This window comes from Vombatus ursinus, unplaced genomic scaffold (assembly GCF_900497805.2).
Source record: "Vombatus ursinus unplaced genomic scaffold, bare-nosed wombat genome assembly UNPS02014165.1, whole genome shotgun sequence".
Taxonomy (NCBI): Eukaryota; Metazoa; Chordata; class Mammalia; order Diprotodontia; family Vombatidae; genus Vombatus; species Vombatus ursinus.
In genome coordinates this window covers 148,651-171,613 of record NW_020953943.1, presented here as the reverse complement: position 1 = coordinate 171,613, position 22,963 = coordinate 148,651, and the positions used below count along the sequence as shown (strand labels likewise).

General features: G+C 53.7%; 3 protein-coding genes and 1 pseudogene across 3 annotated transcripts; 2 read left to right on the top strand and 2 right to left on the bottom strand.

The window, feature by feature from the left end:
• Positions 1-3,425: 3,425 nt before the first annotated feature.
• On the bottom strand, positions 3,426-4,174 carry LOC114041076 (annotated as a pseudogene).
• Positions 4,175-11,518: 7,344 nt separating this feature from the next.
• On the top strand, positions 11,519-13,070 carry BAX (BCL2 associated X, apoptosis regulator). Its single transcript, XM_027859246.1, has 6 exons — positions 11,519-11,582; positions 11,800-11,851; positions 11,947-12,111; positions 12,201-12,336; positions 12,452-12,556; positions 12,724-13,070. Exons 1-6 carry the CDS (start codon positions 11,540-11,542, stop codon positions 12,823-12,825), a joined length of 603 nt encoding a protein of 200 aa, XP_027715047.1. The 5' UTR covers positions 11,519-11,539; the 3' UTR covers positions 12,826-13,070.
• A 1,498-nt stretch (positions 13,071-14,568) lies between these two features.
• FTL (ferritin light chain) lies at positions 14,569-15,888 on the top strand. Its single transcript, XM_027859283.1, has 4 exons — positions 14,569-14,865; positions 15,119-15,265; positions 15,412-15,537; positions 15,660-15,888. Exons 1-4 carry the CDS (start codon positions 14,758-14,760, stop codon positions 15,813-15,815), a joined length of 537 nt encoding a protein of 178 aa, XP_027715084.1. The 5' UTR covers positions 14,569-14,757; the 3' UTR covers positions 15,816-15,888.
• Positions 15,889-16,129: 241 nt separating this feature from the next.
• Positions 16,130-22,878, bottom strand: GYS1 (glycogen synthase 1). The gene is made up of 16 exons (XM_027859282.1): positions 22,747-22,878; positions 21,184-21,365; positions 20,317-20,508; positions 20,019-20,204; positions 19,796-19,940; positions 19,325-19,442; positions 19,055-19,175; positions 18,854-18,960; positions 18,586-18,645; positions 18,406-18,484; positions 18,210-18,323; positions 17,800-17,926; positions 17,608-17,703; positions 17,365-17,528; positions 17,165-17,245; positions 16,130-17,068 (listed from the first exon to the last, which is right to left on the bottom strand). The coding sequence occupies exons 1-16, from the start codon at positions 22,862-22,864 to the stop codon at positions 16,742-16,744; spliced, it is 2,217 nt and encodes a 738-aa protein (XP_027715083.1). The 5' UTR covers positions 22,865-22,878; the 3' UTR covers positions 16,130-16,741.
• Between the last annotated feature and the right edge of the window lie 85 nt (positions 22,879-22,963).

Genomic DNA, 22,963 nt, shown 5'->3' with positions numbered 1-22,963 from the left:
AAACCCCTCCAAACACCTGTAAAAATGAATTTAAACAAATTCTAGAGCAGCAGAACCCACAAAAAGACAGAGTGAAGCAAATTTCCAGCCCAAGACAACCTGGAAGGTCGACAAGAAAGATCTGTTCCACCAGGCTGAGAGAAGAATGCCGTTTAGCACAGGCATTGCAACACAGACTGGGCCCTAGCAAACCTGGAACTGGCCTCAGGGGACTGAATCATGGGCAGCTGTGGTGGTTTCCAGACTTCTCAGCCCATAAGTGCCAAAGACGACTTACAAGGTCAGTAGTAAAGGTCTGTTGGGCCTGGGTGGGAGAGGGATGCACCCCAGCCGCAGTGTGGCCCTGGGACAGTGGCAGTGGCTGCTTCTGGAACTTTCAGCCCACAGATGGTCAGGGGATCGAATAACTGATTAGAAGAAGATTACAGGGATCTCTTTGCTGACCCTGAGACAGGATTCTGTTGTTCTGCCCATCCTTGGATCTTGGTTGCAGTCCTACCTGGCAATCCCAGACCAAAGAGGAGCACTGGCAATATCAGAACTTGTGGCAGCAGTGGAGAGGTAACCCTCCTTACAGTTCCAGGGTAGAAAAGAGAGCTTGTGGCCACTCACAGACCAGAACACAGGACAGGGGAGGAGTAAACACCTCTCCTTAGATCATGCCACCTTGGAAGAAGTAAAAACTTACAAGTCCCTAGAAGTATCTCTGAAAAGAGCTGCACAAAACCCCTGAAGCTTGGGACAGTACACTCTCCACATTGGAAGCTGAGACCTACCTTAACAAAGAGTTAAAATGTCAAGTAATTGGCTAGGAAAATGAGCAAACAGTGGAAAAAAGCAGACTATAGAATATTACTTTGGTGACAAGGAAGATAAAAACATACCATCAGAAGAAGACAACAAAGTCAAAGCTCCTATATCCAAAGCCTCCAAGAAAAATATGAATTGGTCTCAGGCCATGGAAGAGCTCGAAAAGGATTTTAAAAATCAAGTAAGAGAAGTAAAGGAAAAAATTGAGAAGAGAAGTGAGAGTGATGCAAGAAAATCATGCAAAACAAGACCCCCAAAAATGCTGAAGAAAATAACACCTTAAAAAATAGACTAGACCAAGTGGTAGAAGAGATCCAAAAAGCCAATGAAGAGAAAAATGCCTTAAACTGCAGAATTGGCCAAATGGAAAAGGAGGTCCAAAAGCTCACTGAAGAAAATAATTCCTTAAAAGTTAGAATGGAGCAAATGGAAGCTAATGACTCTATGAGAAATCACGAAATTACAAAACAAAACCAAAAGAATGAAAAAATAAAAGACAATGTGAAATATCTCATTGGAAAAACAACTGACCTGGAAAATAGATCCAGGAGGGCAGCTGGGTGGTGCAGTGAATAGAACACCAGCCCTGGAGTCAGGAGGACCTGAGTTCAAATCCAGCCTCAGACACATAATACTTCCTACCTGTGTGACTCTGAGCAAGTCACTTAACCCCAATTGCCTCACTTAAATACATACATACATACATATATATATATATACACACATATACACATACATATACATATACATACATACATACATAGAGAGAGAGAGAGAGACAGAGAGATCCAGGAGGGATAATTAAAAATTATTGGACTACCTGAAAGCCATGATCAAAAAAAGGGCCTAGACATCATCTTCCAAGAAATTATCAAGGAAAACTTCCCTGACATTCTAGAATCAGAGGGTAGAACAGAAATTGAAGGATTCACTGGTCACCTCTTGAGAGAGATCCCAAAAGGAAAACTCCCAGGAATTTTATAGCAAAATTCCAGAGTTCCCTGGTGATGGAGAAAATATTGCAAGCAGCCAGAAAGAAACAATTCAAGTGTTGTGAAAACACAATCAGGATAACACAAGATTTAGCAGCTTCTACATTAAGGGATCAGGAAGCTTGGAATATGATATTCTGAAGGCCAAAGGAGCTAGGCTTATAACCAAGATTCACCTACCTAGCAAAACTTAATGTAATTAATGAGGGAAAAATTATATTCAATGACATATAGAGGAATTTAATGCATTCTTGAGAAGACAGAACTAAATACAAAAAATGACTTTCAAATACAAGACTCAAGAGAAGCATGAAAAGGTAAATAGGAAAGAGAAATCATAAGGGACTTATTAGAGTTGAAGTGTTTACATTCCTACATGGAAAGCTGATAACTCATGAGACCTTTCTCATTATTAGGGTAGTTGGAAGGAATATATATAGACAGAGAGCACAGGGTGAGTTGAATATGAAGGGATGATATCTAAAAAATAAAATTAAGGGGTGAGAGAGAGGAATGCACTGGGAGAAGGAGAAAGGGAGAGGTACAATGAGGTAAATTATCTTACATAAAACAGACAAGAAAAAGCTTTTACAGTGGAGGGGAAGAGGGGGGAGTTGAGAGGGAATGAGTGAACCTTTCATCAGATTTGGCTTAAGGAGGGAATAACATACACACTAAATTGGGTATAGAAATCTATTTTACCCTACAGGAAAATAGGGGGAAGGGGATAAGGGGGGGTGATAGAAGGGAGAGCAGATTGGGGGAGGGGATAATCAGAAGCAAAAACATTTGAAGAGGGAAAGGGTCAAAGGAGAGAATAGAATAAATGGGAGGTGGGATAGGATGGAGGGAAACATAGTCTTTCACAGCATGACTATTATGGAAGTGTTTTGCATGACTACACATGTATAACCTATAACAAATTTTGTGCCTTCTGAATGAAGGTGGGTGGGGAGGGAGGGAGAGAATTTGAAACTCAAAGTTTTGAAAACACTTGTTAAAAATTATTTTTACATGCAACTGGGAAATAATATACACAGGCAATGGGATATAGAAATCTATCTTACACTACAGGCAAATAGAAGGGGAAGAGGATAAGAGAGGAAGAGTGACAGAAGAGAGGGCATATTGGGTAAAGGGGTAATCAGAATGCATGCTATCTTGGGATGTGAGAGGGAAGAGATGGGGAGAAAATTTGGAACTCCAAGCCTTGTGGAAGTGAATGTTGTATACTAAAAATAAATAAATGAATAAATAAAAAAAGAAATGTCTCCCTTAGTCATGTACAGAGAGAAGGGATGCTTGTTACTTGTTACAAAAGAAGGCCTGTGTCCTTGTCAGCACACCTTCAAACCAGATCCAAGGGACCGCCCTTGGCCACACATGACCAACAACAGGGATAGACTTCCTTGAACTATCAAAGTCCTCCAAAGAGGAGACTTTCAAAGAAGTAAGCCTGCAGTGCCTGCTAAATTGATCGGCAATGAAACGGCTAGTTTAGAACCAAGTAAGTTAATTATGTCAACTCCCAATAGACCCTTCTTTGTTGTTCAGTCATTTTTCAATTGTGTCTGACTATTCTTTTTTTTTTTAACGCTCAGGCTTTTACTAAAATAATTTTCCTCAGGGGGTTGCTGCACCTTGCTCGTCCGAATCTGCCTCGGGTTCCACCTGCACCTCCTCCTCCAGCTCCTCCTCCGTGCTCTTGGCTTCGCTGCTGGACTCTGAACTCAGTCCATTGGGAGAGTTGTATAGCTCCTTGGAGACGCCACACAGCAATTCTGCCTGGTCCTCATTCCCATAGTTATAAGGTGACCCAATGTTCACTAGCTGCTCAAACCTCCAACCATCAGACATGGTGGAGACATCGGAGTGAACTCTTCCTCGTGACATTGCGGGACCCGGTACACGTGCTTAGGCACCTGGGTCACCGCGTAGCCCTTCTCCTCTGGTCTGTCTTTGATGATTCTAATCAAGAGGCCAATGTTATAGAATTCCTCTTCCTCCAGGACTCCCTCTTCAGCCATGTTCTTGTCCAAAACGAGCTTGCCATGACGAAGGAAATTCAGGATTGGGCCAAAGTCGGTGGGATCCCGGTCTATGAGATATGCTCCTGTTTCATCCCGGTCGGACTGTAGCTCCTGCCCCTGGCAAAGACTGCTCAGGAAGGACTTCCGTTCGCGGCACAGCGTCTGCCGGGTGGTCAGAAAGATCGTGCCCCCCACGTTGAGCCTGACCCACCTGCCCCAGCTGCCCGGGGCGCGTGCCGCGGTTCCCCCGAGGCCCGGCCCGGTCGCTGGGACAACGGGCGGCGCGTGGGGCCCCCAGTCCCGCTCCGCCGCCTGCACGTCCCCACCCGCTTCCATCCTCATCTCTGTGCGCTCTGTGTCTGACTTTTCTTGATCCCATTTGGGGCTTTCTTGGTAAAGATACTGGAGTGGTCTGCCATTTCCTTCTCCAGCTCATTTTACAGATGAGGAAACTGAGGCCAACAGGGTTAAGTGACTTGTCCAGGGTCACACAGCTAGTAAGTGTCTGAGGCTGCATTCTATGCACTTTGGCGCCGCCTAGCTGCCCTAAACCACTCTTAGGTTCCCCAAATCCACTTTTGACGAGGGTTCAAAAACAATCCCCCAGCTTTATGTCAGGTAGACATGGCAGGGCTAAACAGCCCCTCTCTGCAAATGGATGGACGGATGAATGAATGAATGAATGAATGAAAAAGCATTGATTAGGTGTTTGCTCTGTGAAAAGCACTCTGTTAAGCTCTGGGGATACAAACAGAAAAGCAATGCATTTCCTGCCTTCAAGATGCTCACATTCAAATGGAGGAAACATCCCCTCGAGGCTGTTTCAGGTGCATGTCATAGAGGTTCCATGGTCCTCTTCTCCAGTGATAAAACCCTCCCTGTTTCAGGGGCTGAGCCATTTAACAGTACTAAGGAGCTGGAGTGCTGGAGCCAATGCAGCCAGTGTTGGTGTTCATGCTAGCTCAAGAGTTGCCTTACAGGACTCTTGATGTTCTCCCTTCCTGACATAACCAGACCCAGTTAGTAGATGGGTGCCCAAGCTGGGGTCACAAGTTCATGAGCTGATGATCAGATCTGTGACGAAGATTCCTGACCTAGTGATAGGGAGCCCCAAGACCACCATGCCCCTCCTGTTTAGCCTTGGAACACCCTGACTGGCCCAGCCCCGGGCAGTGATTCAGGACTAGAAGGCAAGGGCCTGCCTGAGGAGCCTGGGATTCCAGTGAGAAGGAGGACTTCCTTTATTCTGTTCCTCTAATGGCTTAGGTCCGGGAGTTCTGACCAAGGCTAGGACTAGCCCTTCATCCCTGAGGGTGGCATGGGCCAGGGCCAGAGCAGCAGCCAATGTTCCCCGAGCCCACGAGCTACTGAGCAGGGCCAGGCTGAGACTTAAGCCCCGTGGGAGGGGTTCTGGCTCAGTCTCTTTCTCCCTGCTCTGTCTCTGCGCCCCTCCCTCCCTCCTCTCTCTTTATCTCTGTTCCTGCTATTTCTCTCTGTCTCTGTCTCGTTCTCCCTACTCTCTCTCTTTTCCCCTACTCTTTCTCTTTCTGTCTTTCTCCCTACTGTCTCTCTCTGCCTCTGTCTATTTCTGTCTCTGTGCCCCGTATCTCTTTCTGTATCTCTTTCTTCCTACTCTCTCTCTGTGTCTCTCTGTCTCATTCTCCCTATTTTTTCTCTTTCTGTCTCTCTCCATCTCTCTCCCTCTCAGTCTTCCTCCCTCCCTCTCGCTCTCCCCCATCTCCCTGTCTGTCTGGAATTTTGTTGTTTTTCTTTCATTTTCATTGGGGGAGAGGTAAGGAGGTGGGAGGGAGAGAAGGTAGATTGTTGTTGCTTGAAGAAAATCGATGTCAAAAATAAATGGGAAGTAGATTAAATAAGAAAGCAAAAAAGAGGTTGAAGTTTTTTTTTTAAACCGAGACAGGATCTCTTCTCTCCCCTTCCCCCTCCCATATCCAACAAGATGAAGTCCAACAATTTCAACTAAACCTTTTGGCATCTGATCTATTTGCATCAGAGGTCCCTTGCTAGCTTCTCCCTCCTCCCCACCCCCTCCAGAATGACTTTCTTTGGCACTGGGAAGCAAGAAAGAGGAGCAGGGGCTGATTCTGCACCTGCTTTAAGTAAATCTGGGCCTTTCTTTTCCTTTCCTTTGCGGTTCTGTGTATTTTTCCGCACAATTGTGGTGAGGGTTAGACTCTAACGCTCAATGTAACTGTGTGGTCTGGAGAAAGTCAGTTCTGTACTCCTGGCCTCGGTTGACCTTCCTGCAAAATGAGGGTAGGGTGAGGGAAGGTTTGGATTGCATGATGATCAAGACCTCTCGCAGCTGATTTTCTTCCTATTTGGGGCAGCTGGTGGAAATTGCTGAAAGGTGGACTCAGTCTTCAGATCAGGAAAAATTGCCGAACCTTGAGAGCTGTCCACAAAGCAGAATCAGTTGTCTTACTTTAGTCTCTCTATAAACACTGATTAAGCACCTACTATGTGTCAGGCTGTGCTAAGAGCTGGTGATGCAAAGAAAGGCAGAAAATAATCCCTTTCCTCAAAGAACTCCCCCTCCCTGGGGGTCTTTGAGCAGACTGGATGACCCTTTCCAGGTGGATGCAGTCACCCTCCCTTTCCCCGTTCCCCTTCTCCCCAACCCCCCATTTCCTCTCCAGTTCAGCTTTTTGTAGCTGCTGCCTCTTTTCTCCAAACAATTGTTTTTTGCAAATCTTCCCAGGTGGTAGTGCTGCACCACCCTGTCCCCCCCTACAATATATTTCTTTTTTTTCTTTGGTAATATTGTTGTTGTTGCTTTTAATATTTTATTTTTTCCAATTACATGTAAAAACTTTTAACATTGATTTTTTGAAACTTTGAGATCCAAATTCTCTCTCCCCGCTCCTTAAGAAGGCAGTCAATTTAATATATGTTATACATGTGCAGTCATGCAAAATATTTCCACATTAGCAATGTTGTGAAAGAAAACACAGACTAAAAGAAAAGACCCCAAGAAAAATAAAGTAAAAAAAAAAGTATGCTTTGATCTGAATTCAAACTTCATCAATTCTTTCTCTGGGGACAGAAAGAATTTTTCATCATAAGTCCTTAAGAGTTGTCTTTGATCATTGTATTGCTGAGAATAATTAAGTCATTCACAGTTGATCATCATACAATGTTGCTGTTACTGTGTACAATGTTTTCCTGGTTCTGCTCACTTCACTCCGCATCAGTTCATGTTTAAGTTTTCCCGAAAGTATCCTTCTCATCATTTCTCATGGCACAATAGTATTCCATCACAATCATATACCACAACTTATTCAGTCATTCTCCAATTGATGGGCATCCCCTTAATTTCCAATTCTCTTCCACCACAAAAAGAGCTGCTATAAATAGTTTGGTGCATAGAGGTCATTTTCCTTTTTTAATCTCTTTGGGATACAGACCTAGTAGTGGTATTGCTGGGTCAAAGGATACGCACAATTTACAACTCTATGGGTGTAGTTGCACATTGCTTAAAGAATGGTTGGATCATTTCATAACTCTGCCAACACTGCATTAGTGTCCAAATTTTCCCACATCCCCTCCAACATTTGTCATTTTCCCTTTCTGTCATATTAGCCAGTCTGATACGTATGTGGTGGTACCTGAGTTGTTTTTATTTGCATTTCTCTAATCAATAGTGATTTAGAGTATTTTTTCATGTGATTATAGAGAGCTTTGATTTCTTCTTCTGAAAACTGCCTGTTCATATCCTTTGACCATTCATCGGTTGGGGAAATGACTCATCTTTTCATAAATTTGACTCAGTTCTCTGTATATTTGAGAACGAGGCCTTTAACAGAGAAACTTGGTATAAAAATTCCCCTTCCCCTACCCAGTTTTCTGCTTTCCTTCTAATCTTTGTTTCATTGGTTTTGTAATGTGCAGCAACTTTTTAATTTGATGTAATAGAACTGATCTATTTTGCATCTCTTAATGCTTTCTATCTCTTCTTTAGTCCAAAATTCTTCCCTTATCTATAGATCTGACATGCAAACTATTCCATACTTCCCTAATTTGCTTATGGTATGACTCTTTATGTCTAAATCATGTACCTATTTTGATCTTATCTTGGTATATGATGTGAGCTGTTGGTCTATGCCTAGTTTCTGCCCAACTGCTTTCCAGTTTTCCCAGCAGTTTTTGTCATAGTGAGTTCTTATCCTGAAAGCTTGAATCTTTGGGTTTATGAAACATCAGATTACCATGGTCATTTACTACTGTGTATTGTGTGTCCAATCTATTCCACTGATCTGCCAGTCTATTCTTTACCAGTACCAGATTGTTTTGATGATTACTGTTTCATAATATTTTGAGATCTGGTTCAGCTATGCTTTATGTTTCCTTTACATCCCCCCTCCCCCATTGATTCCCTTGTATTCTTCACCATTTATTCCTCCAGATAAATTCTGTGATTTTTCCTAGTTCTATAAAATGATTTTTTGGTAGTTTGATTAGAATGGCACTGAATAAGTAAATTAATACAGGTAGTATTGTCATTTTCCTTATATTGGCTTGGCCTACCCATGAGCAATTAATATTTTTCAAATTATTTCTATCTGATGTTATTTTTATTAAGAGTGTTTTGTAATTGCGTTCATATAGTCTCTGGGTTTCTCTTGGCAGAAAGACTTCCAAGTATTTCATATTGTCTGTAGTTATTTTAAACAGAATTTCTCTTTCTATCTCTTGCTGCTGGACTTTGTTCATAATATACAGAAATGCTAATGATTTATGTGTTTGTTTTTTTGTATCTTGCAACTTTGCTAAAGTTGTTAATTATTTCAACTATTACCCTTACCTAAAAGATTATTTTATGGAGAACTCACACAGTGCAAGAGCTCACATGGTGCTCAGAAGAAGAGATACAGTCAGGAGGACCTCAGTTCAAATTCGGCCTCAGACCAAACACTTGACACTTACTAGCTGTATGACCTTGAGCAAGTCACTTAACCCCGATTGCCTCACTAAAAAAAAAGAAAAGAGAGAGAGAGAGAGAGAGAGAGATACACAAACCCTCTCAAGGTCTCTCTTAAGAATTTTGGAATAGTGTGACACGGGAGACACTGGCACAGGACCACCCAACATGATGGGCCCTCATCAGAGAAAGTACTGTACTCTATGAGTAACGCAGAATTGAAGTAGCTCAAAAGAAATTCGAGATGCACCGATTTAGAGAATCCACCCCAAACGTTCACAGGACCTATTTGTACCCAATCTGAAGTAGAGCATTCTGAGCTTTTATTGGTCTGATCAGCCACAGTGGAACGCATTGCAACTCGACTCCAACAAAGTGATGCCATTTTGGTTCTCTTTGAGAAGAAAGGACAACAAGCATAGTTGATTCTCTTAAGTATAACATCATATCATCTGCAAAGGGTAATAGCTTTCTTTCCTCATTGCGTATTCTAATTCCTTCAAATTCTTTTCCGGCTCTTATTGATGTAGTTAGCATTTCTAGTACAATATTGAATAATAGTGGAGATAAGGGGCATCCTTGCTTCACCCCTGTTCTTACTGGCAAGGCTTCTAGCTTAGAGTCATTATAGATCATGCTTACTGATGGCTTTAGATAGATACTATTTATCATTTTAATGAAAGCTCCATTATTTCTAGACTTTCTAAAGTTTTTAACAGGAATAGGTGCGGTACTTTGTCAAAAGCTTTTTCTGCATCTATTGAGATAATCATGTGCTTTTTGTTGGGTTTATTATTGATGTGGTCAATTATGTTGATCATTTTCCTAATATCGAACCAGCCCTGTATTCCAGATATATGTCCCACCTGGTCATAGTGTGCAATCTTTTTGATATATTGCTGTAATCTCCTTGCTAGTATTTTAATTTAAAATTTTTGGATTAATATTCATTAGTGAAATTGTCTATAGTTTTCTTTCCGTTTTTGCTCTTTCTAGTTTAGCTATCAACACCATATTTGTGTTCTAAAAAGAATTTGGTAAGACTCCTTTACTTAACCAAATAATTTATATATTGGAATTAACTGATCTCTAAATGTTTTGTAGAATTCACTTGTGAATCCATCTGGTCCTGGGGATTTTTTCCTTAGGGAGCTCATTGATGGTTTGTTTAATTTCTTTTTTAAAGATAGGATTAAGTATTCTATTTTCTTTTCTGTTAATCTGGCCAATTTATATTTTTGTAAATATTTATCCAATTCCTTTAGATCGTCAGATTTATTGGCATATAATTGGACGAAATAGCTCCTAATAATTGCTTTGATTTCCTTTTCATTGATGGTGAATTCACCCTTTTCATTTTTGATACTGGTAATTTGGTTTTCCTCTTTTTTAAAAAATCAAATTAACCAAGTATATCTATTTTATTGATTTTTTTTCATAAAATCAGCTCCGTTTTATTTATTATTTCAATGTTTTTCTTTCAATATTATTAATTTCTCCTTTGATTTTCAGGATTTCCAATTTGGTGTTTAATTGGGGATTTGTAATTTGTCCTTTTTCTAGATTTTTTAAAAGCTGCATTCCCAATTCTTTGATCTGCTGTTTCTCCATTTTATTGATGTGAGCTTTGAGAGATATAAATTTTCTCCCGAAGTACTGCATTGGCTGCATCCCATAAAATTTGGTATGTTGGCTCATTGTTGCCATTCTCTTTAATGACATCATTTGCTTTTATGATTTGCTCTTTGACCCAGTCATTCTTTAGAATTAGATGATTTAGGTTCCCATTAATACGTCTGCCTTTCTGTACCCACGGGGAGGTCAGTTTTCACGTAGATGCCTTGTACCGCTGACATAATGGTAGACATTCCTTTGGCAGCCACTTTGTAGCTAGAGATGTAGGAGGAGGTGGTGTCTAAAGGAAGCGGGCTGGAGGACGGCCCGAGGAGCCGGCCTAGGAACACGCCCCCAGGGCACGGCTCCTCTCCGGAGGCCCCGCCCCACGCTCGCGAGGGGGTGGGGCTTCCGGAGGGGCGGGGCTTGGCCCCGGGAGGGGACCAGCCATCCGGCAGCCCCAGCTCCAGGGGCGTCAGAGTCCAGCTCCCAGCCTTGGCTGACGTCGGCTCCAGACGCCGCCCCTGAATAAGGCTCCTCTCGTTCTTGGCCTCGCCCCATGCGGGTGTAGCAGGCATTTACTATGCGTCTCCTCCGGGCCTGACACTGTGCTAAGCGCAGAGGACACAAGGAAGGGCCCCAGACGGTCTTTGTCCTGGGGCGCGGGCGGCGGGGGGGGTGGGGCACCCCACACAGCACCCGGTACTAAAGATATGCGGGATGAAGGCCCGGGGAAGCGGACAGGAGGGAGTTGAGCTGAGAATGGAAGCCTCCTGAGGGCAGGCACAGTAGGCACTTCAGGAATGCCTGTTGGCTGCTCGACAGATTGGGCAGCACCGGGGACCCTGGGGTGGGTACCCGCGCCGGCCTGGATGCCTCCGAAATCCAGGGGGGGTGGGAAATGAAGGCCCCAAAGAACAAAGGCACGGCCCCTTTAAGAAGAAAGCGCGGGAGCGCCGAGGAGGCGGGGCTCCCGCAGACACGTGCCGACTTTGCTTACCCCGGGAAGGCGCGTCACGTGACGGGGGCGGCGCGCTGGCTGGGCCGGGGGCGTCACGTGACGGAGGCGGTGCGCGGGGAGGGGCCGCGGGCACTCCTCCGCCTCCCGGGCGCGCCCGGCCAGAGGAGGCGGCGGCGGCGGCAGCAGCGCGATGGACGGCTCCGGGGAGCAGCCGCGAGGCGGGGGCGATCCGGGTACGGAGAGCGCTCGCGGGAGCGGCTGGGTCGGGCCGGGCCCGCAGGCCGGGGGCGCGGCGGCTCCGGGGACTGGGCTCCGGCCCGCGGCTCCCTGGCCGGCTGGGCCTGCCCGGACTTGCCGCTGCCCCGGGGGCCGGGCCGGGAGGGAGGGGCGGGGGGCCCCGGGCCGGCGGGCGCCCCAGCCCGCCGACCCCCGGTGTCTTCCTTCCCGCAGAGGCCACGAGCGGCGAGCAGATCATGAGGACCGGGGCCGTGCTGCTGCAGGGGTGAGCCTGGGGCCGGGGGGCACCCGCGCGCCGGGAGGGGTCTCCGGGGCCCGGAAGGCGCCGAGGCTGCGCTGAGCCCCCCACTCTCCGCGCAGGTTCATCCAGGACCGCGCGGGCCGGGTGGCGGGGGGCGCCCCTGAGCTGGTCCTGGATTCCATGGGAGACTCGGCCCCGCTGCCCTCGGACCCCCGGACCAAGCGGCTGACCGAGTGCCTACGCAGGATCGGGGACGAGCTGGACAGCAACATGGAGCTGCAGAGGTAGCCGCTGCCCTGGCCTGGCCGGGCCCCCCCCCCCCCCGCCGCCCGTGCGGCCCCCAGTCCCTCTGAATGGCTCCTTCCCCCCGCAGGATGATCGCCGCCGTGGAGACCGACTCTCCCCGGGAGGTCTTCTTCCGAGTTGCCGCCGAGATGTTCTCCGACGGCAACTTTAACTGGGGCCGGGTCGTGGCTCTCTTCTACTTTGCCAGCAAGCTTGTGCTCAAGGTGTGTGTGTGTGGGGGCGGGGCGGACCCCCCCTGCTGCCGGGGGTCCCTGAATCGCTGTCCGGGGCTGGTCGGTCGGCTGCACTCCCGACCTCCTTTCCTCTCCCTCCGGCCAGGCGCTCTGCACCAAGGTCCCAGAGCTGATCCGAACCATCATGGGCTGGACCCTAGACTTCCTGAGAGAGCGGCTGCTCACCTGGATCCAGGAGCAGGGTGGCTGGGTGAGCACCGCCCCCCCCTTGACCTCCCAGTGACCTCAAGTGCTTAATGCCCCACCTCTTCCCAGGGCCCCCCCCCTTTCTTGACCTCCTTGCCCCTCCAGCCTTTCTTCCCCCCCCTCTCCTGGAGAGCCCTAACTTCCTGGTAATCTCCTTGGCTCTACCCCTAGGATGGCCTCCTCTCTTACTTCGGGACACCGACCTGGCAGACAGTTACCATCTTCGTGGCTGGCATCCTTACAGCTTCACTTACCATCTGGAAGATGTCCTAGGGGGGGCTTGGGGGCCTGGCTGCCCCCACCCTCATTCCAGCTCTGCTTGGACTGTCTGTTTTTAGGATAAATTATGGGTTTTCCAATATGGGGGGGATGACACATTTTTCTTACTTTTGTAATTATTTTGGGGAGTATCCCAGTGACTCTGGCAGTGCCCCAAAGCTGGATGTTCTCAAGCTGCTGGCTACGGGGTGGTGGGGTGAGTAGTAGCCTTGGCCAATAAACACCAACTCTGGAGCAGGCCCTGCTGCAATGCCTCTATTTTTGAGGACCCCCCCCACACCCTGTGCTCCTCTCTCATTTATCCCCCTCTGCAAAATGAGTCACAGTTGGTATAGAGAGTGCCCAGAGTGTGACAGGCTTCTTAGGTAAGCCCTCAGTTTCCTCTTCTGTAAAATAGGGGGCCAGGTGAAGCAGGGAGCTTCCTACATCTGGGCCTGGCCCAGTTAACTTCCCTGTTGGCTCTTGGCTCCAGTGTGGCTGGGGTGGGAAGGTGGGGCCTGGCTCTGGTCAAAGGCCAGGCAGGAAGGTCTCTGAGTCTGAGCTGGGGGCGGGGGTTGGTAAATGGATAAACCTGAACCCCAAGGCCTGAAGCTGTTTTGTTCCCCTCTGCTGGCCAGCAAGACAGCTGCCCTTTCTCAGCAGTCCCAACTGACACCCAGGTTTGGAGGCACAGGAAAAAAGCACCCAGAGTCTGGGAGCTGGAGAGGCAGGAAGGCTCATTGAGGGCCTGCTTTGTGGGGATCAGTCAGCCAGTCCACAAGCACGGGTCAGGCTGGGGACACAGAGGCCAGCCTCCAGAAGAGAAAGACAACACACAGACCCCCGCACAGACACACATACAAAAATATATGTGGACATATGAGTAGGAGACTAGGCACCGGAAATGGGAGCTGGGCAGGCATGGGCAGCCTGGAGGGAAAGCCCCCCATGGACATATCAACAGACCGACCCAGCATCTCTCCCGGAGGTGGGGCTGGGGGCTTCCCTGGCAGGAGGAGACCCTCTCAGCTGCATCAGGGCTGGTTTGCGCCCTAGCCCAGCCTCCACCCCTCCCCCCAAAACAGCAAAGAGGAAGTTCCTATTAGCGGGGAATGCCCGACCCCCCCCCCCCAAACACCAGCGCTGGACTCAGCATGACTCAGCGCTGTCCCCTCTTTCCCTGATCTCAGCGTGACTCAGCTCGGATGTCCCCCACCCCCCCAATTCCTAATCCTAAGCCCCTTCGATTCCCCACTTCGCCATCCACCCATATTCTCCCCAAATCCCTCAGTCCACCTCTGTCCAGAGAGGCCACGGTCGAAGTGGACGCTGAACTCACTGAGGGAGGAATCCTAGGACCTGGGTTCAAGTGTTGCTTCTGATGCTCACTGTCTGTTCTCTCCCCGGGCGAGTCCTGAAACTTCTCTGGGGTCTCGGTCTCCGCCTGGGTCAATCGAGGATCCGGAGCGTGGCCCAACGAGACCGCTCATCGACCAGCCCCTTTGTCCCCCAGACCCCGCAGCCCTGGGCCCCCCTTCAGCTTTGAACTTGCTCTGAACCCACACGTGACCTTCCCGGAACGCGCGGCTCCCCTCCCCCCTTTCCCGCCTCTGCTCGCCCGCCTCCAGCCCGCGCTCCCCCATTGGCGGTCTGATCCCCGGGCTCTCGTTCTGCGCCTCGGGATTGGACCGTGGCCCCGTAGGTCCCGCCTCCTTATCCCCGCCCCCGAGCCTGCTTGCTATAAGAACTTGGTCCCGGGCAACTTCCTCACACCGCGTTCCCCCCTCGCTCTGGTTCTTGCTTCAACAGTGTTTGGACGGAACAGATCCGGGGTCCCCCAGCTCCCCTCGCTTTTGACCTTTGCTTTTCTGCAGTCCGCTAGCTCCTGGGACCATCCGCCCCCCGCCTCCGGGACCAGCAGCCTCCTCCACCTTCGCCGTCGGTGCCATGAGCTCCACCTCCCAGATCCGCCAAAACTTCTCCTCCGAGGCCGAGGCCGCTGTCAACCGCCTGGCCAACCTGTACCTGCAGGCCTCTTACTCCTACCTGTCCCTGGTGAGGCTCGGGGCGCCTCCCCTCCCCTGATTCCCCCGCGATCAGGACCCCCTCCCCGGTCCCCCGTGTGCTCCTTGCACCCGCAGGGACTGCGCATGCTCGGCCCGTCGCTCCCTTCGAGGTTTCTTTGCTCCGCTGCGCGCCCTTTGTTCTTGTTTAACTGGGAAAAGCGCGGGGGTGGTGCCGTCTGGCCCCGGCTGGGTGCGCATGCGTGCACTTGGCCAGGGCGCTCACCAGCTCCCGCTTTCCGTAGGGTTTTTACTTCGATCGGGACGATGTCGCCCTGCCTAGGGTGTCGCGTTTTTTCCGTGAGCTGGCGAAGGACAAACGCGAGGGCGCCGAGCGCCTCATGCGGCTCCAGAACCAGCGTGGAGGCCGCGTCCTCCTCCAGGCTGTGCAGGTGGGTAGCGAACAGGCTGTGCACTACATTTCCCAGAAGCCTCTGCGGAGACACCCCTGGTGGGAGCCGCTGGGCCGCCCCCAAAGGTTTCTGGGAAATGAAGTTCTTTGGAGTTTCCTTTCCCTAAGCCTTCTCTTCTCTCCCAGAAACCTGCCCAAGACGAGTGGGGCCGCAGCATGGATGCCATGCAGGCTGCCCTGAACCTGGAGAAGGGCCTGAATCAAGCCCTCCTGAAGCTGCACGCCCTGGGCTCGAGCCAAGGGGATCCACACGTAAGTAGCCCAGAGGACTCCAGGCTTGGCACGGGACCCAGTTCTGCCTCCTGCCCACTTTTGGCGGGCTGGGGCCCCTTCCCCCCTGCCCAGCCCTCACTGGCCCCTCTCCCCTTTCCTAGCTGTGCGACTTCCTGGAGAGCCACTACCTGGGCGAGGAGGTGAAGCTGCTTAAGTGCCTGGGCGACCACCTGACCACCCTGCGCCATGTGCAGGTGGACCCCCAGCCCGGGCTGGGCGAGTACCTGTTCGAGAGGCTGAGCCTGAAGCATGACTGAGGAGCAGCCAGGCAGGCGGCCCCCAGGCAGAAGGAAGAAGGCACCCCCAATAAAGCCAGCTGCTCACCTAGCACCTCTGCATGATTCCTTGGGGCCATGGGCAGCTGGTGGGGGTGGGCTGGACGGTCAAGATCATCAACTTTTAACCACAGCCTCGTTTGGGAGGCCCTGGGGTGGCACCTTTTTAGGAGCTGGTTAAAGCCGCTGGGCCCGGGCTCTTTTGGGTTGGGAGGAAGGCAGAGCTGGCTCCTTCAACACCAGCATCTTCCAGGCCCAGGTGCCTGGTTGCAAAGCACAGCACTGGAGGCAGTTAGTGCATGGGGAGGTCAGTGGTGGTGAAAAACCTTTTATTCTTTAAATATATAGACCTTCTTTTCATCCTTGGACAGATAATTAATTCCCCAGCTGTTGGCCCTCCCCCTGGGCTGGGGGATGTCACAGACATTGCACACGCACACACACACACACACAGGCACACAAAAGGCCCTTGGTCTTGAGCATAGCCAGGCTCTAGGGGAGTGGGGACAGGCCAAGGGTGTGGGTGGGGATCATGTGGGAGTGCATGATAGTGAAACTGCCAGGAGCCGCAGGGGCCACCAGGGAGAGGGTGGCAGGTCCCGGCCTGGGGTGGGGGTCTGCCTGGAGTGTACCACAGGAGCTGCCAAGCCAACCACTGACTGCCCTTTAAAATGTGGATGATGGAATTCTCATAGAGGACACACAGAGGCAGAAACTTGGGCCCCTGGAGTTGTAGAGCAGAGACTGGTAGAAAGGTGGGAGGTCTTGGGGACCCTCCCTCAAGGCATCCCTTAGGACGTAGGCTCTGGAAGACATCAGCAGACGCAGACGGGGTTGTCTGGATTTAGAATCAAGGAACTGGAGGCCCGGGGCCAGGAAGAAGGGAGGGAGAGCCTGGCGTGCCCTGCTTAGTTGCGCTCCTCGCCCAGAGAGCTGGCAGGGCTGAGGGGCTCACTGGGAGTGCTGGGAGAACTGGAGGGGGCTGTATCCACAGAGCCCCTCTTGGCAGCCGAGGCCCGCCGGGACCAATCAGGGGCACGAATGTTCCTTCGGTCTTTTTCGGCTTCCTCATCCTCGTTGTAGCGCTCACTGTCCTCCTCGTAGCCTGACTTGTGGGACCCATTCTCCTCCCCCTCTTCCTCTTCTTCCCCCTCACTCTGGTGGGGGCTGGAGTGGCGGGACAGTGAAGGTGATGGAGGCACTGAGGCCGGCCGTGGGTAACGGAAGCCCTGAGTCTGGAGGAGGAAGGGGGTAGTGAAAGGCTGTGGCAGGTCCCCTAGGCCCAGGCCCCCCACTTGCTAATGCCCCCCCCCGGAACCCCAGCTACTCACAGCGTCAGCATCGTGAGGCTCATACGTGAAATGATCTGGGAAGGCCTTGGCCAGGGCCATGTGGCGGGCGAACATGTAATACTGGGGGGGTGAGGAGAGGGGGAGGATTAGCCAGGGGCAGACTGATGGGGAGTCTGCTCTGCCCTGGGACTGTGGGGCCTCGAGCTGGGGAGCAGAGGAGCATGGGGGAGGGGTCCTACCCGGCTTAGATACTTCCAGTCGAGCAGATCCGAGAGCCGTTCCGTGCGGTTCCGCTGAATGATCCGCTGCCTGCGGCTCTGCTGGCAGAAACTGTACAGGAATGAGGTCAGCTGGGTGCATGAGTCGTCCAGGCTTCGGAACCTCCGGTCAAGGATGTAGATGCCTGGACACACGAAGGGGTCACTCAGTTGTGGGGGGGAGGGACGAGCCTCGCCAGCATGTTCTCACCTGAGGGTACCTACCGTAGGCGGAGGGGTCCGCGATGTGCTCCTCCATGAAGCAGCCAAAACCAGAGAGGTTGGTGGAGATGCTGGGGATCCCCATGACAGTGCATTCCGCTGGGGAAGAGGGGGGCTGGTTAGGGACCCCTGAACGGCACCCTGGGCCCGCCCCACTCCAGCCTGCACCCCAGCCCTGCTAGCTGCTCCCCTCACCGGGTGTGTAGCCCCAGGGCTCGTAGTAGGAGGGGAAAACTCCCAGGTGGCAGCCCCGGACGAACTCCTCATAGTCTACTGGGAGCAGGGGGCTGGTGGAGGAGAGGAACTCCGGATGGAAGATCACCTGCAGTTTGAACGACAGGGCGAGAGGGGGAGAAGGAGGGAGAGATGGGGGAGAGAGGGGAAGAGAGAGACGGAAGGGGAGGGTGGTTAAGCCCAGGACCCTGGGAGGGTGGGACTCCTGGCTTTACTGGGTTGGGCCAAGGGTCTTCCCTCAGAAGGTCAGTCAGTTTCACAGGGGACCCTGCCCCACCCCGATAAGGTCCTATTTGTTTGCCCAGAAGGGCAGTGAGACAGCCCCTTGATGAGGGATTGCCCCGCTAGGAGGGCTGTGGGACGGATGTCACCTTGACCCGATCAGCGCTGCTGTTGAAGAGGCCGATGCGGCGGATAGTAGTGAGGATGGGGTCCGATGAGTCGTCCAGCATGTTGTGGGTGCACACAGGGGGGAAGGATTGCCGCTGAGGGGAGCAGGAGAGCCGGTCAGGGCTCAGGTGGCCCAGAGCTCCCCAAAGCCCAGCCCCGGCTGGTAGACGGCCATACCTGGGTGGCGAAGATGGCTCTCTTCATCATGGTGAAATCCTCCTTGTCCAGCATCTTGTTCACGTCTGGGAGGCTGCCGCTGAAGGGGTGCAGGGGGCAGGGGTCAGGGGTCAGGGCAGCAGCCAGAGGGGAAGGGCAGACACAAGGCCCCCGTCCCACCCTGTCAGCCCCGTCACTCACACCAGGAGGGATTCATAGAGCTTTCTCCCGAACTTCTCCTTCACCGTGTTGGCTGTGTCCCTGGGGGGGACAAGGGGGGCTTCATCATCAAAGGAGCCCTTGCTGGAGGGCCCAAGGGGGGTGAGGAGAAAAAGGGAAGGAGTACAGGAAGAAGAAATGTGCTTGGGAGAGAAAGGAAGCGAGCCCAGCCAGGGCCCTGCAGGAAGGGGAAGCAGAAGCTGGGCCGGCGGCCAGCGGGGGGCCAGGGCAGCCCGGGGGCGGGGCTAACCAGAGCTGCTTCCGCACCGCCTGGCCCTTGAGGGTCTCCACGTTAAAGTTGTTGGTCCTCGCGGGCATGATGAAGAAGGCCACCACGGTCTGCTCGCTGCCATTCACCTGCGGGGTAGGGAGGAGGGAGGGGATCAGGGCTCCCCCCCACCTCTGTGGGCACCCCCCCCCCGTCCCTGCCAGCACCCCACAGGTGCCTGACCCTGAGCAGGTAGTTGAGGCGGGCCAGGGCCTCCAAGAAGACGTCGGCACCCTTGTTGGAAAACTCGTAGCGGCCGGCGATGAAGAAGTACAGGGTCTTGTCCAGGTTGAAGTCCAGGTGGCTGGTGGGAGGACTTCCTCAGTCACCCCTCGTGTGCTGGCCACAGAGCCCCTCCCAGAATCCCCGGGCATCTCTGAAGGGCCCACCGAGTGCCCAGCACTGAGATACAAGGGGAGAAGCAATGCCCGCCCCTCGGAGGGGGCTCCTCACCCATAGAAATGGCCCCTCACAAACTCCTGGATCCGAGCCTTGCTCTGGGCGTGCAGGTTCTGAAACTCGTGCATGGCCGAGAACTTCTTCACGTTGAGACCGTTGGGGGTCACGATATCTGGGAAGAGGAGAGCCAACGGCCACGGAGGCGCTTGGGACCTCGCTCACCCTGGGCACGAGGGCCCACTTCCCGGAGCCTGGCCCTGACACCATGGAAACCCTGCTTCTAGGGCAGCGGAACAGCAGCAGGGGCTGCTGGGAGCAAGCGTTCACTAAGCACAGGCTGAGCTGGGCCAAGTGCTTGGAGGGCCCCATTTGGAGGACCCTGAGGCAGACGGGCAGGTCTCAGGGGACCCACGGCCCAGCTGGGGAGAAGAGAGACCATGGGCAGAGCTCCCAGGGAGAGGGCGCTCCCCACCCCCCCGGGGACAGCCCGCTCCCCGCCCCCGGGGGACAGCCTGTACTCCTCACCTGGCTTCCTCTTCAGCAGGTGCTGAGCCTCGATGGCTGTGATCTGGGACACGGTGGTGAAGACGTGAGCGCAGTGGGCGGCTGCTCTCTCCATGCAGTACCGGTGGTAGATCTGCCGCTCCCCCGCCTCCTTGTCCACGTTGAACTGCAGGGCGGAGCACGGAGCTCAGCGGCCCAGGCCTCTGCTGGCCACCCCCCCACCCCCACCGGGGGGGCCTCTCACATTCTCCAGGTTGTTGTAGAAGTCCACGGCCCCGGCGCAGAGGTAGCGGCCCAGCAGCGTGGCATGCGTGGTGAAGATGGTGGCCACCGGCAGCTTCCGGGCCCTGCATAGGCACAGACCCACCCCCGCCAGCCACTCGTGGAAATGGCCCACGATGAACGGCTTCTCTTCACTCTGCGCCCAAAACTGCAAGAGAGACAGAGGGTCCCGCTGGCTCGCACCCCTTCAGCCCCAGGGTCTGCGGGGAGGCCGGGAGGAGGAGGAGCAGGGCCAGGGAGCTGGCCCCTTGGGTCCCTACCTCACCCAGGAACCAAGTGGTGAGAAAACCAAAGAGGACTGCGTCGTTGGCTTCGCGGTCGTACCAGGGGACCCCGATGCTGCAGGTGTCCCAGAGCTCGCCCTTCCACCGCTCCAGGGCCCAGGCGGCAGCCCCCACGTCCAGCAGCACCACAGGGGGGCTGCCCTCGATCAGCCAGCGGCCGAAGTACACCTGGGGGGCGTGTGGGCATGTGGGCAGGGCCCAGGGACCCTCCTTGCCATCCCCTCTCTGTCTCCTCCCAATGTCGAGCTGTCAGGCCGAGAGCTCCCTATCACATCAGCTTAGTTCAAACAGGAAGGACGGGCCTCCTTGTCCACCACCTCAGAGCTCCCTGGGGTTGGGAGGTGCCTACTGACCCCCCCACCCCCACCTCCCTGCAGTCAACCCATCCCTTGCCCTTCCCCCCTCCCCGTGGCAGCGCCCCCCGCCTCCCTTGCCTGCTGCCCTCTCTAAATCTGCCCACGGCCCCTCCCCCCTCCCAGCTGTTTGCTGCCCTTTCCACAGCAGGGGGAGAGGGGGGCTATTCTTAGGCTGTGACCCTGCCCTCCTCCCATCACATGGCCAGCACCTGCCTGGGGGGTGGGTAGGTGTACCCTGGGGTTCTCTGGGGACAGGCCCACGCCCGGGGCTTTAGCCCTTCTGCTGTCCGGAAAAGACTCAAAAATCCCCAGTGTGACAATTCCCTGGCCTCCACCCAGGCACCGGCAGTGCACAGGAATACGTGGTGGGGCCGTGCCCCAGAGAACACTGAGCTTTAGCGCTCACTACGCCTGCTGCGTCTACACCATCCTCTGCTGACCTTGAGTGAGCCCCTGGCCCCATCCGGGCCTCATTTTCCCTTCCTACCTTGCAGCCCTTGCTGTTCATGGAATCCAGGGTCCTGCGCAGGGCCGGGGTGGGGGGCTCCAGGAGCTCCACCTGGGTCCGCACTCCCTGCTCCGTGTAGGGCCCCACCAGGTAGTAGTTGTCTCCCCACTCATCGCCGGTCACCTTGGCTTTGGTCTGAAGCACAGTGTAGATGCCCCCCACTGCCGGAGAGCTGGGGTCAGGCCCGTCCTGGGGGAGGGGGCTGGCCCACCAGTCACTTCTTTCCCACTCCCTGATGCCTCCATGGTGGAGGAGCTTGAAGGTACGGACCACATCTTCCCCAGGGCCCTCTCCCTTCCCTGGGCCTGCCAGGGCTCCCCTCATTCTGGCTGGCTGGTCTCAGCATCCCTACACTCAAACTGCCCGAGTATTTCCCAATCCTCAGGACCCCAGCATCTTGGCTGGCCTTGAGGCACCAGGACTCAGCATCAGGGGCACCCCCTACAGCCCAGGGCTTCCTGGCAGCCCCCCCACCCCAGCGCACTGCCCCCAGCCCCTCTCTCTCAGCTTTCTGTCCTGCAGCCCGGACTCCCCCCAGAGCCCTGCAGGGCTGGAGTCCCCCACCTCCCCGCATCCTAGGGACCCCAGCCCCATGCTCCTTTTGCCTGCCTCCCAGCTCCGCTCTCAGTCTGGAGATCCTAGGCTTCTGTGACTAGGTCTCCTCTCTAGTCCCTGGCCAATCTCCCACCCTGGAAATACAGATCACATATGCCCTTGGTCCCATGGACCCTGAGATTCCAGCCATGGGGACCCTCACTTCTTGGCCCCCCAACTCTCTTTTAGACCAGGGACCCCAGGGTCCCCCTTGTCGTCCAGGGCTGCCAGTTCCTCCTCAAAACCCAGCCTGGGAATGCTGACTTCACTTTCCATCTTCACTTTCAGCCTAGGGTGCTCCATTTCCCAGCCTCCCTCGGGGTGCCCAGTAGCCCCCTGTCTGAGCCACTTTGCCCCTCCCCAGACCCAAGGGCCCCCAGGCAGCTGCCCCTCCCCTCCTGGAGAGCCACTGCTCCAGCTGCTCAAAACAAGGCCCCTCCCCTTGGTGCTGTCTCAGTTACCTTGCCCCCCCTCCTCTCAGGTTTTGAAGAAATCTAAGGGGGGGGGTCCTTCCATCCTCGAGTCCCCGGCAGCCCTTCCCCTCAGCCTAGCACCCTTTCAAATGTCAAGTGTCCTGGAGTCCAAGAGGCAAGGAAGCCGGGCCCCTGGCCATTGGGGGGCCTGTCTTTGGTCCCCTCCCCAGGGCCCTGGACTTGTGTCCTAAGCACCCTGCCCCTCCCTTCCACCTGGGGGAGTATGTCGCCCTGGCCTGTCCCCTTGGGGGGGTGTCACCCCCGCCCATCCCCCCGCCCCCCCCCCCCCCCCGCCTGCTCCATTCTCCGGGGATCGACCCCCCGGAGGTCACCCCATTCCGCCCCCCCTTCCGGAGGGGTCGCCCTGGTCTGCCTCCTTCCCGAGGGGAGGTGTCGCCTCACTCTGCCCCCCCTTCCCCTTTTTAGGGGGTGTCACCCACCCCGCCCCCCCTTCGGGGGGAGGAGGGGCGCTCACCTTTGTTGGCCACCTCCCAGGCCACCTCGAAGAGCACGGCGTTGTCCAGGTCCAGCTCATCCTCCCAGTCCTCCAGGCCGGGCAGCGACGACACGGACAGGCTGCGGCTGAGCGGCATGGCGGCGAGGCTCGGGGCGCACAGCGGCCTGGGCCCGAGGCGGAGGCGGAGGCTCTGAGCCCCGGACCGCAGCGGCAGCCGGACCCTTGGGCCCCTCCG